Source organism: Oncorhynchus keta, chromosome 10 (assembly GCF_023373465.1).
Source record: "Oncorhynchus keta strain PuntledgeMale-10-30-2019 chromosome 10, Oket_V2, whole genome shotgun sequence".
NCBI lineage: Eukaryota > Metazoa > Chordata > Actinopteri > Salmoniformes > Salmonidae > Oncorhynchus > Oncorhynchus keta.
Window position 1 is genome coordinate 69,370,479 of NC_068430.1, and position 13,597 is coordinate 69,384,075.

Genomic DNA, 13,597 nt, shown 5'->3' on the forward strand with positions numbered 1-13,597 from the left:
GTCAATTATATCTGTTCAAAGAGCCCCCCAAAAAAAAAGAAATTGCTCTTTCATCTTTGCCAATTCATAGTATGACATTGCTGTAAGGACACCAAGGGCAATGGGATTTAACAGGGTAATCAAATATAATCTGTAATTAAAATATCACATAAATGCACAATCATATTCAACCTGTCGCCCACTCAGCGCACAGCCCCCACAATTGCCTCCCTTGGCTTTGAAACAGTACGAACACTTACTGCTAATGTCTCACAGTTATTTTTATTTTTTTTTACCTTTAGGCAAGTCAGTTAAGAACATATTCTTATTTTCAATGACGGCCTGGGAACAGTGGGTTAACTGCCTGTTCAGGGGCAGAACGACGATTTGTACCTTGTCAGCTCGGGGGTTTGAACTCGCAACCTTCCGGTTACTAGTCCAACGCTCTAACCACTAGGCTATGCTGCCGCCCCTATTTGTCTACATAGTCATCCTTTACGTGGGATGAAAGGAGAGATAGGGCACCTAAAATAATAAGAACTGTAGATGACAAGGAGTGTGTACACAGTTCATCTTGATATCATAGCTTAAATGTGATTACGTAAAGTAATTCCCTTTCAGTTAAGATGAGTAAGCAAACTCCCTTGAGTGTGTGATGTAACACGACTGTTATCATTGATGTACATAACTTGAAGGGAACTGAACACATATTCCTGGATTAAAATAAACTGTCATTGGAGATTATCTATTGGGTATGTGTTTTTAATCTCCTGGACTAGGTTTAATCTGGGTCTAGGAAAGCACATGAAAGAGTTCAGGCAGTCTTAGATCATGTATGATCACCACAACGATGAGCCTTCCCTGTTAGCTTCAGTATAACTCACCAGTATACAGTGGATGTCGTTGCCAGCCAGGTCTGTCGCCGGGGCCTGTAGTAACCGCCAATCACGACCCTTGTTGTAGGTGATGTAGGTCTTCACCTGGTTGTCTAGCCTCCTGTTTGCGATCAGCATGCCTTTGATACCTGCTACCTAGGGAGAAATAGAGAACAAATTCGAAAACAGACACTAAAACTAGCCAAATCCAACCACCAAAACAGATTACATGATTTTCTTAAATATATTTTTCAAGCACTAAACAGTACCCAAAATGCCCCCTGACAGACATAGCTACGGGAAGTAGGGGTGTTGAGGGTGCTGCAACCACCCAGAAAAAATATATATATATACTAATACAAATATATATACTACCCGTCAAAAACTTTAGAACATATACTCATTCAAGGGTTTTTACTTTATTTTTTTACTATTTTCTACATTGTAGAATAATAGTGAAGACATCAAAACTATGAAATAACACATATGGAATTACGTAGTAAGAAAAAAAGTGTTAAACAAGTAAAATATATTCTTCAAATAGCCACCATTTGCCTTGATGACAGCTTTGCACAATCTTGGTATTCTCTCAACCAGCTTCACCTGGAATTATTTTCCAACAGTCTTGAAGGAGTTCCCACACATGCTGAGCACTTGTTGGCTGCTTTTCCTTAACTCTGCAGTCCGACTCATCCCAAACCATCTCAATTTGGTTGAGGTTGGGGGATTGTGGACGCAAGGTCATTTGATGCAGCACTCCATCACACTCCTTCTTGGTAAAATAGCTCTTACTCAGCCTGGAGGTGTGTTGGGTCACTGTCCTGTTGAAAAACAAATGATAGTCCCACTAAGCCCTGCATGCAATACTGTGGTAGCCATACCCCCACACCATATCACCTCCTCCTCCATGCTGTATGGTGGGAAATACACATGCAGAGATCATCCGTTCACACACACCGCGTCTCACAAAGACACGGTGGTTGGAACCAAAAATCGCCAATTTGGACTCCAGGCCAAAGGACAAATTTTCACCAGTTTAATGTCCATTGCTCATTTTACTTGGCCCAAGCAAGTATTTTCTTCTTATTGGTGTCCTTTAGTAGGGGTTTCTTTGCAGCAATTCAACCATGATGGCCTGATTCACACAGTCTCCTCTGAACAGTTGATGTTGAGATGTGTCTGTTACTTGAACTCTGTGAAGCATTTATTTCTACTGGAATTTCTGAGGCTGGTATCTCAAATTAAATTATCCTCTGCATTCCATATGTGCTATTTCATAGTTTTGATGTCTTCACTATTATTCTATAATGTAGAAAATAGTAAAAATAAAGAAAAACCCTTGAATGAGTAGATGTTCTAAAACGTTTGACCGGTAGTGTATATATACTGTATATATATATATAAAATTGGATTTTTCCACAAAAGTAGTGCACTGAGCCTTTAGTAGTCCCGTATTAGCGGACTGATGTAGCTGTCTGTAGCGCGGGGAAATTATAATTATATATATTGTTTTTTATTCTCCCAAAAGTAGTGCACTGGGCCTTTAATAGTACTGTATTAGCTGGCTGCTATAGCTGTCTGTAGCGCAGGCAAAAATAATCCCCACAACCCCACAGTCGACAAAAAGTTCTCAGCACCCCCAAACCCCAAATATCTTGCCACGGCTATGCTGACAGACATCAGACTGGTCACAAACCAGTCTCCTTTTCCTTCAATTATCTCCCTTGAATTGCGTCGCGATCAACTGCCCACCACTGTTGTGACTACATTACAACGCTGGACGTTAAAACTGATAAACTTTCACATACACGAGACACCCACTCACAAAGTGTGAGAGAGAGAGAGAGAGAGAGAGAGAGTGTCATGGCTCCTTGCCTCCTTAGTCAAACTGTCTTCCTGTGATAACCCATCCAGGATGGAAGTGCGATGGGGGTAAACCTGACGACTGTGCTTTAAATAAGACCCATACTGCAGCAGACATTGAGGGCCCTCAGTTGTATCACCTTACCAGTATAAGTGGCACTAATAGGCACCACGTTTGACATGGTCATAGAAAAAGGTCCACCCGGGATGGACACGGCTAGTGGGGCAGGACGGGCCCCCTCCCTCCCCTGACCAGACTTGTCAATCACAGCGGTAGTTATCTATCGTCCCGACAGTAATATTAAATATAGACTGATGAATGCATGTGGATCCATCTACAAAGACAAAACAAAAAACACAACAACGTTCAGCACAGTAGAGACTAGTATGATAAACGATCACTGAGATACCAGACTTCCCCCAGTACATGCACTCGGTCTCCCTGCAGACAGCCTTTTACAATCTCTCAATATGCATTAATGAAGCTTTCCGCGATATATTAGAACTATGGATCCACTGCTGAATCAGGGAATCAGAGGCTCCGAATAGGGGGGAAATGGAGGGAGGGGTTAAGAGAGTTGTCAGAGAGCTAATACACACACTCACACAATGCTAGGCTAACAGAAAGGAGCATCATCATCATAACCATTACATTACCTAAATCATCTAGCTATCCTTCCCTCCCTCCAGCCCTCTGTCTCTTCTTCTCTCCCTCCTACTGTACCAGTCACTCATTCAAATGCTACAGGTATGTATAGCTCTGAGTAAGGTGGGAATCAGGTAGTTCATAATTGGGCTGTTGTTGATTTGTAGGCCTACCACTCTGAGTATTAATTGTGTTAGGCAAGTTAGGATATTCTGTAATATTCAATGTGGAAGTTCATACCTCTGGGAGATGGATTTAATCAAAAAACCTAACACTAAGTGGCTGATTAACTCAACTGGGAGTTAGAGAAAAACTTTTTGATTGAAGGGAAGATTGTCCAGATTGAATCCAACTGACACTCAAGTTACTCCCATCAGTCTAAAGTGGGGAAAAATTTTTTTTATTCAAGTGAATAAAATAATTGATTTGTGAGAGAGAAAGACTGAGAAAGAGAAAGTGAGAGAATACTGACGAAAGGCAATTCATTATTTGACAATCCAAGGAGAAGAGTAAAAGCCTGTTGCGTTCACTCAGTCTCTCTGTTCCCTGTTGAGCTCAAAGTACTTAGTGAATGATTCCTCACTCAGTCTTTGAGGCCATTGGCCTTCTGAAGCCCAACACTCCAGGGTTTGTTACAACAATACTTGGGACTCCTACAAAGTACTTTGGTCAGAGTTATATCTACAGTCTTTTTCAGAGGAACTCAGAGCAAAAGTCTGCTTCTTAAAAAAAAGAAAAAAAGAATGAAGATAAACTTTAAAGTGATACATACAGCATAACTTCAGTTTACAATAGTTTGTGACAAGAACATGCATGTATACCCAAAGGGTTAAACTAGTTAAAACAACATCATACAAAACTGGATTGGTGTAACTTTAACCAGTTTTACCCACTGGGTATGACCATTCATTTGAATACTAATTCCGTTTTTGTAAACCATTAACACACATGTTAGAAGGAACAGCAGTAGTAGTAACATTGTTAATGACTGCTGACTCTGAAGATCAGACCCATATCTCACTCCCCTGCCTCCCTCCATCACACCTGCCAGTGTCTGGGTGATAAATCGGGAATTCATCCTGAGAAAGAAGGAGAAAAAGGAGGGGGGACGATCCGCAACGAATCTTAATGACATAGAGACCTACTAACAAGGCTATAACAACCCCCCCCACACACACACACACACACACAAGAACGCTGAGGACACCTACCTCATACAGGTCCAGCATCTGGTTGCCCCCCAGGCCACGGGTGGTCTTGACGTTCTCCATGGCCAGGGTGAAGAGGATTCCCCGGGTGTCGGAGAGGTACAGGTTGTATGTGTCGTTCTGGTTCCACTCCTGTACTGCCGCGAACACCTGGTGCTCGTCTGTGCTGACAATGTGGAGGTCCTGGTGACAGCGGATGGGATGGTTGGAGAGGGTTGAGGATTTATAAAGAGATAACGGATCTTATGGGTTGGGGTTGTAACATGCCGCTGAGTACGTGTTGGGTGTCACATGATCAGGTCTGGTGTGCGTATTGAATATTTAACACGATAGCTGCCAATGTTCTCCACACAACATATAGTGTCTTTTAATTAAATTAACAGCTGCAATAGAAGAGTGAGAATACACACTATGAGACTACACATCGTTGTGTAGTAGTGCTACAGATATTTTGAGAGCTAAATCCTGTTGTTGAAGGGAGAAAACAAGGGGGGAAATTGTTAGTTACTTCAAATGAAATTGGATTTGTCCCATTCTATGTATACCACAGGTGTAGACTTTACCGTGAAATGCTTACCTACGAGCCCTTTCCCAACAATGCAGAGTTGAAAAGTAAGAATAAAAAATGTATTCAATCTGAATAATTTATCGACTGCATGAACTGTGTATCCGGAGGCATGTGTGTATCACTGTAAAAGTGAATGTTGCTTACTTTAGGCAGAGAATATTTCGGCAGTTTGATTTTGAGGAATGGATCCCTCTGGTAGGACACATAGTAGCTGGCCTGTCCTGCTGTAGTAACCTGGAACACATTGAGCCAAGACACTGAGTATTCCCTTTTTGTTCAAGTGTATAATTTGTCCATGCTACAGTACACATCACATAAATTAACTACTTGGATTAATCTAAAACCTTCATAAATGTATTGATCATTACTCATGCTGCAACCCTCACCCAAGTGAACATGCATGACATTGTTAATGATGTAAAGATATACAGTGGGGCACAAAAGTATTTAGTCAGCCACCAAATATGCAAGTTCTCCCACTTAAAAAGATGAGAGGCCTGTAATTTTCATCATAGGTACACAACATTAGAAAAAAAATCCAGAAAATCACATTGTAGGATTTTTTATTTATTTATTTGCAAATTATGGTAGGAAAATAAGTATTTGGTCACCTACAAACAAGCAAGATTTCTGGCTCTCACAGACCTGACCTTCTTTAAGAGGCTCCTCTATCCTCCACTCGTTACCTGTATTAATGGCACCTGTTTGAACTTGTTATCAGTAAAAAAGACACCTGTCCACAACCTCAAACAGTCACACTCCAAACTCCACTATGGCCAAGACCAAAGAGCTGTCAAAGGACACCAGGCTGGGAAGCCTGAATAAGAAGCTTGGTTTGAAGAAATCAACTGTGGGAGCAATTATTAGGAAATGGAAGACTACAAGACCACTGATAATCTCCCTCGATCTGGGGCTCCACGCAAGATCTCACCCCGTGGGGTCAAAATGATCACAAGAACGGTGAGCAAAAATCCCAGAACCACACGGGGGGACCTAGTGAATGACCTGCAGAGAGCTGGGACCAAAGTAACAAAGCCTACCATCAGTAACACACTACGCCGCCAGGGACTAAAATCCCGCAGTGCCAGACGTGTCCCCCTGCTTAAGCCAGTACATGTCCAGGCCCGTCTGAAGTTTGCTAGAGAGCATTTGGATGATCAAGAAGAAGATTGGGAGAATGTCATATGGTCAGATGAAACCAAAATATAACTTTTTGGTAAAAACTCAACTCGTCGTGTTTGGAGGACAACGAATGCTGAGTTGCATCCAAAGAACACCATACCTACTGTGAAGCATGGGGGTGGAAACATCATGCTATGGGGCTGTTTTTCTGCAAAGGGACCAGGACGACTGATCCGTGTAAAGGAAAGAATGAATGGGGCCATGTATCGTGAGATTTTTTTAGCGAAAACCTCCTTTCATCAGCAAGGGCATTGAAGATGAAACGGGGCTGGGTCTTTCAGCATGACAATGATCCCAAACACACCGCCCGGGCAACGAAGGAGTCGCTTTGTAAGAAGCATTTAAAGGTCCGGGAGTGGCCTAACCAGTCTCCAAATCTCAATCCCATAAAAATCTTGAAAGTCCGTGTTTCCCAGCAGCAGCCCCAAAACATCACTGCTCTAGAGGAGATCTGCATGGAGGAATGGGCCAAAATACCAGCAACAGTGTGTGAAAACCTTGTGAAGACTTACAGAAAACGTTTGACCTCTGTCATTGCCAACAAAGGGTATATAACAAAGTTTTGAGACAAACTTTTATTATTGATCAAACACTTCTTTTCCACCATAATTTGCAAATAAATTCATTAAAAATCCTACAATGTGATTTTCTGGATTTGTTTTCTTCTCATTTTGTCTGTCATAGTTGGAGTGTCCCTATGATGAACATTACAGGCCTCTCTCATCTTTTTAAGTGGGAGAACTTGTACAATTGGTGGCTGACTAAATACTTTTTTGTCCCACTGTATACTTTATTGTCAGAGAGGAACATTGAAGCATGAGGTTTTTAAATGCCTATTTACAGTTGTTTCTATTGAGAAAATAACAATAAAATCTCTTGGCTAGCATACAGCAGAAACTGCTCCTCTTACATCCTGTTGTCGATGCTTTTTGTGGTTTTGGAGGTAGACTTGGGTAAATATCTGGTAAGGACAATCAATAGCCTCATTATTCTCTGTCAAGAGAAATCTTTAACTCTCCCAAGCAATGCTCAGTGGCCTGTCTTAGGAAAGTCATCCTTAATGATACCAGCGCCTCGGCAAGCAAACACTCGAGCTGTTAGCTGCTGTTAGCCTATGCAGTACAAACACCATGAGCAGGGAAGAAAGTGCTAGAAACCTGTAATTAGAGCACTGAAATAGCTACTGTAAAATGAACAGTGCAGTTAGATTAACAAGAAATTAAGCTTTCTGACAATATTAGATATGTCTATGTCCTGGGAAATTGTCTTGTTACTTACAACCTCCTGCTAATCGCATTAGCCTACGTTAGCTCAACCGTCTTGTGTAAGTGTTTTTTTCAATTTGTTCCAGTCATTGGCAGCAGAGAACTGGAAGGAAAGGTGGCCAAAGGCCAGTGAGCTGAGATAAGGCAGAGCTTTACCTAGCAAAGACTTATAGATGACCTGGGGTCAGTGGGTTTGGCGATTAATATGTAGTGAGGACCAGCCAACAAGAGCAGTGGTGGGGTAGTATATGAGGCTTTGGTGAAAAAACTGAGATGTGATAGACAGCATCCAATTTTCTGAGTAGAGTGTTGGAGGCTATTTTGTAAATTACTTTGCCGAATTCAAGGATCGGAGGGATAGTCCGTTTTACGAGGGTATATTTGACAGCATGAGTGAAGGAGGCTTTGTTGAGAAATAGGAAGCCGATTCTAGATTAAATTTAGGATTGGAGATACTTAATATGAGTCTAAATGGACAGTTTACAGTCGAGCCAGACACCTATGTTTTTGTAGTTGTCCACATATTCTAAGTCAGAACTGTTCAGAGTAGTGGTGCTAGTCGGACGGGAGGGTGCGGGAAGCGATCGGTTGAAGAGCATGCATTTAGTTTTACTAGCATTTAAGAGCAGTTGGAGGCCAAGGAAGAAATGTTGTTTGGCATTGAAGCTCGTTTGGAGGTTTGTTAACACAGTGTCCAAAGAAGGGCCAGAAGTATACAGAATGGTGTCGTCTGCATAGAGGTGGACCAAAGAATCACCAGCAGCAAGAGCTTCATCATTGATACATACAGAGAAAAGAGTCAGCCCGAGAATTAAACCCTGTGGCACCCCCATAGAGACTGCCAGAGGTCCGGACAACAGGCCATCCGATTTGACACACTGAACTCTATTTGAGAAGTAGTTAGTGAACCAGGCAAGGCAGTCATTAGAGTAACCAAGGCTGTTGAGTCTGCCGATAAGACTACAGTGATTGACAGAGTCGAAAGCCTTGGCCAGATGAAGACGGCTGCACAGTACTGTCTTTAATCAAGAATTCATCCACAAAACAAGCTGCTGGCTTTCTGGGTTGGAAATGGGGGAGGTGAAATAGGATCATTATCATATTACAGAACTAATCAGGCCTCTTAGTGTGCTTCTAAGTGCACTTCAATTGGAGGGAGGGAGGAGGGAGGGAGGGAGGGAGGGAGGGAGGGAGGGAGGGAGGGAGGGAGGGAGGGAGGGAGGGAGGGAGGGAGGGAGGGAGGGAGGGAGGGAGGGGGAGGGGGAGGGAGTTTTGAACTGAAAAAGATATTTGGATGATTGATTTTTCCTTACCCACTTTCATAGAATTCATTCAATTGTGACGCAACGCGAGAAAACATTGTAGTTTCCCTGAATTGAAGATGCGGTCGGAGGTTTAGGTTGAGTATTTGTGGGTTTAATTATGGAAACGTATGAGTGTGGTCAAACATAGTTGAGGGATCTCTTAGACCACAGAACTTATTTTTTGGTAGTTCAGTCTTGTCCTGTCGCTGCAACTCCCGTACAGACTCAGGAGATGCGAAGGAGATGCTAAGGTTGAGAGCCATGCGTCCTCCGAAACATGACCCTGCCAAGCCGCACTGCTTCTTGACACACTGCAGCTTAACCCGGAAGCCAGCCACACCACTGTTTCTGGAAACGCCGCACAACTGGCGGCTTAAGTCAGCGTGCAGGCACCTGGCCCACCTCCAGGAGTTGCTAGAGCGCGATGGGACAAGAAAATCCGCCTCATGGTTCTCTCGGACACAGCCGGGAGTGACACAGTACGGGATCGAACCCGTGTCTGTCGTGATGCCTCAAGCACTGCAAGATACCAGAAATCTTAATTTCCATTATTCTGGCAGAATGAAGCCAATCATGTGTAGAACCTGTATTTTACCTGAAAATGTGACTTGACTTTGAAGAGGTCTTGGCCCTGCATGGGCTGTAACAAGACGCCAGAGTTTTTCAAAGGAATCAGCTTTAGGGCTGGAAGTTTTTCCGGAACTCCTGACATAGAATACTAGATCCTAGAATTTTCCTGGTCAAGCCCCTTTCTCAAGGGAAAACTCTTGGCTCCAATTGAAATAGTTAGGAACAGGAATTTTCCCTGACCATGTGACCTGACCTGGAAAACCTTCTGGCCCTAACTCATGTTCTAATAGAAATACAGCCTTTTGAGTTAAATTTGGATGGAATTTTTTTGTTGTACTTGACTGGATTGGATTGGAAGGATAATTATTCATACTCCTGCATTGTCTTGGCTGTGTGCTTAAGGTTTTTGTCCTATTGGAGGTGAACCTTCACCCCCCTTCTGAGGCTCTGGAGCAGGTTTTCCCTCTATCCTGACTAGTCTACCTGCCGCTGAGAAACATCCCCACAGAATCATGCTGCCGCCACCATGCTTCACCATAGGGATGTGCCAGGTTTCCTCGAGACGTGACGATTGGCATTCAGGCCAAAAAGTTCAATCTTGGTTTCATCAGGCCAGATTTTTGTTTTGTTTCTCATGTTCTGAGAGTCCTTTAGGTGTATTCTGGCAAACTCAAAGCGGGCTGCCATGTGCCTTTTACTGTGGAGTGGCTTCCGTCTGGCCACTCTAATATAAAGGCCTGGTTGGTGGAGTGCTGTATAGATGGTTGTCCTTCTGGAAGGTTCTCCCATCTCCACAGAGGAACACTGGGGCTCTGTCAGAGTGACCATCAGGTTCTTGGTCACCTCCCTCACCAAGGTCTTTCTCCTCCGATTGCTCAGTTTGGCCGGGCGGCCACCTCTAAGGAGACTTTGGTGGTTCCAAACTTCCTCCATTTAAGGATGATGGAGGCCACTGTGTTCTTGGGGACCTTCAATGCTGCAGACATTTTGTAGTACTTTTCCCCAGACCTGTGGCTCAACACAATCCTGTCTCGGAGCTCTACGGATAACTGACCTCACTGATTCTTTTTTGCTCTGACATGCACTGTCAACTGTAGGACCTTATATAGACAGGTGTGTGCCTTTCCAAATCATGTCCAATCATTACATTTACATTACATTTAAGTCATTTAGCAGACGCTCTTATCCAGAGCGACTTACAAATTGGTGCATTCACCTTATGACATCCAGTAGAATAGTCACTTTACAATAGTGCATCTAAATCTTAAAGGGGGGTGAGAAGGATTACTTATCCTATCCTAGGTATTCCTTAAAGAGGTGGGGTTTCAGGTGTCTCCGGAAGGTGGTGATTGACTCCGCTGTCCTGGCGTCGTGAGGGAGTTTGTTCCACCATTGGGGGCCAGAGCAGAGAACAGTTTTGACTGGGCTGAGCGGGAACTGTACTTCCTCAGTGGTAGGGAGGCGAGCAGGCCAGAGGTGGATGAACGCAGTGCCCTTGTTTGGGTGTAGGGCCTGATCAGAGCCTGGAGGTACTGAGGTGCCGTTCCCCTCACAGCTCCGTAGGCAAGCACCATGGTCTTGTAGCGGATGCGAGCTTCAACTGGAAGCCAGTGGAGAGAGCGGAGGAGCGGGGTGACGTGAGAGAACTTGGGAAGGTTGAACACCAGACGGGCTGCGGCGTTCTGGATGAGTTGTAGGGGTTTAATGGCACAGGCAGGGAACCCAGCCAACAGCGAGTTGCAGTAGTCCAGACGGGAGATGACAAGTGCCTGGATTAGGACCTGCGCCGCTTCCTGTGTGAGGCAGGGTCGTACTCTGCGGATGTTGTAGAGCATGAACCTACAGGAACGGGCCACCGCCTTGATGTTAGTTGAGAACGACAGGGTGTTGTCCAGGATCACGCCAAGGTTCTTAGCGCTCTGGGAGGAGGACACAATGGAGTTGTCAACCGTGATGGCGAGATCATGGAACGGGCAGTCCTTCCCGGGAGGAAGAGCAGCTCCGTCTTGCCGAGGTTCAGCTTGAGGTGGTGATCCGTCATCCACACTGATATGTCTGCCAGACATGCAGAGATGCGATTCGCCACCTGGTCATCAGAAGGGGGAAAGGAGAAGATTAATTGTGTGTCGTCTGCATAGCAATGATAGGAGAGACCATGTGAGGTTATGACAGAGCCAAGTGACTTGGTGTATAGCGAGAATAGGAGAGGGCCTAGAACAGAGCCCTGGGGGACACCAGTGGTGAGAGCGCGTGGTGAGGAGACAGATTCTCGCCACGCCACCTGGTAGGAGCGACCTGTCAGGTAGGACGCAATCCAAGCGTGGGCCGCGCCGGAGATGCCCAACTCGGAGAGGGTGGAGAGGAGGATCTGATGGTTCACAGTATCGAAGGCAGCCGATAGGTCTAGAAGGATGAGAGCAGAGGAGAGAGAGTTAGCTTTAGCGGTGCGGAGTGCCTCCGTGATACAGAGAAGAGCAGTCTCAGTTGAATGACTAGTCTTGAAACCTGACTGATTTGGATCAAGAAGGTCATTCAGAGAGAGATAGCGGGAGAGCTGGCCAAGGACGGCACGTTCAAGAGTTTTGGAGAGAAAAGAAAGAAGGGATACTGGTCTGTAGTTGTTGACATCGGAGGGATTGAGTGTAGGTTTTTTCAGAAGGGGTGCAACTCTCGCTCTCTTGAGGACGGAAGGGACGTAGCCAGCGGTCAGGGATGAGTTGATGAGCGAGGTGAGGTAAGGGAGAAGGTCTCCGGAAATGGTCTGGAGAAGAGGAGGATAGGGTCAAGCGGGCAGGTTGTTGGGCGGCCGGCCGTCACAAGACGCGAGATTTCATCTGGAGAGAGAGGAGAAAGAGGTCAGAGCACAGGGTAGGGCAGTGTGAGCAGAACCAGCGGTGCCGTTTGACTTAGCAAACGAGGATCGGATGTCGTCGACCTTCTTTTCAAAATGGTTGACGAAGTCATCTGCAGAGAGGGAGGAGGGGGGGAGGAGGATTCAGGAGTGAGGAGAAGGTGGCAAAGAGCTTCCTAGGGTTAGAGGCAGATGCTTGGAATTTAGAGTGGTAGAAAATGGCTTTAGCAGCAGAGACAGAGGAGGAAAATGTAGAGAGGAGGGAGTGAAAGGATGCCAGGTCCGCAGGAGGCGAGTTTTCCTCCATTTCCGCTCAGCTGCCCGGAGCCCTGTTCTGTGAGCTCGCAATGAGTCGTCGAGCCATGGGGCGGGAGGGGAGGACCGCGCCGGCCTGGAGGATAGGGGACATAGAGAGTCAAAGGATGCAGAAAGGGAGGAGAGGAGGGTTGAGGAGGCAGAATCAGGAGATAGGTTGGAGAAGGTATGAGCAGAGGGACGAGATGATAGGATGGAAGAGGAGAGAGTAGCGGGGGAGAGAGAGCGAAGGTTTGGACGGCGCGATACCATCTGAGTAGGGGCAGTGTGGGAGGTGTTAGATGAGAGCGAGAGGGAAAAGGATATAAGGTAGTGGTCGGAGACTTGGAGGGGAGTTGCAATGAGGTTAGTGGAAGAACAGCATCTAGTAAAGATGAGGTCGAGCGTATTGCCTGCCTTGTGAGTAGGGGGGGAAGGTGAGAGGGTGAGGTCAAAAGAGGAGAGGAGTGGAAAGAAGGAGGCAGAGAGGAATGAGTCAAAGGTAGACGTGGGGAGGTTAAAGTCGCCCAGCACTGTGAGAGGTGAGCCGTCCTCAGGAAAGGAGCTTATCAAGGTATCAAGCTCATTGATGAACTCTCCGAGGGAACCTGGAGGGCGATAAATGATAAGGATGTTAAGCTTGAAAGGGCTGGTAACTGTGACAGCATGGAATTCAAAGGAGGCGATAGACAGATGGGTGAGGGGAGAAAGAGAGAATGACCACTTGGGAGAGATGAGGATCCCGGTGCCACCACCCCGCTGACCAGAAGCTCTCGGGGTGTGCGAGAACACGTGGGCGGACGAAGAGAGAGCAGTAGGAGTAGCAGTGTTGTCTGTGGTGATCCATGTTTCCGTCAGTGCCAAGAGAGGCACTGGAGGGAGGCATAGGCTGAGATGAACTCTGCCTTGTTGGCCGCAGATCGGCAGTTCCAGAGGCTACCGGAGACCTGGAACTCCACGTGGGTCGTGCGCGCTGGGACCACCAGATCAGG

The 13,597-nt window shown here is 45.6% G+C and overlaps 1 protein-coding gene across 2 annotated transcripts in view; it reads right to left on the minus strand.

Moving 5' to 3' along the window:
* The window catches only part of LOC118389324 (VPS10 domain-containing receptor SorCS3-like), a 221,716-nt gene that overhangs the window by 44,109 nt on the left and 164,010 nt on the right, over nucleotides 1-13,597 (minus strand). For both annotated transcript variants that reach the window (XM_052527778.1, XM_052527779.1), the window contains 3 exons: nucleotides 5,284-5,373; nucleotides 4,571-4,754; nucleotides 864-1,006 (listed from right to left, as the gene is read on the minus strand). In XM_052527778.1, coding sequence (XP_052383738.1) covers nucleotides 864-1,006; nucleotides 4,571-4,754; nucleotides 5,284-5,373 — 417 coding nt within the window. The remainder of the gene's footprint in view (nucleotides 1-863; nucleotides 1,007-4,570; nucleotides 4,755-5,283; nucleotides 5,374-13,597) is intronic.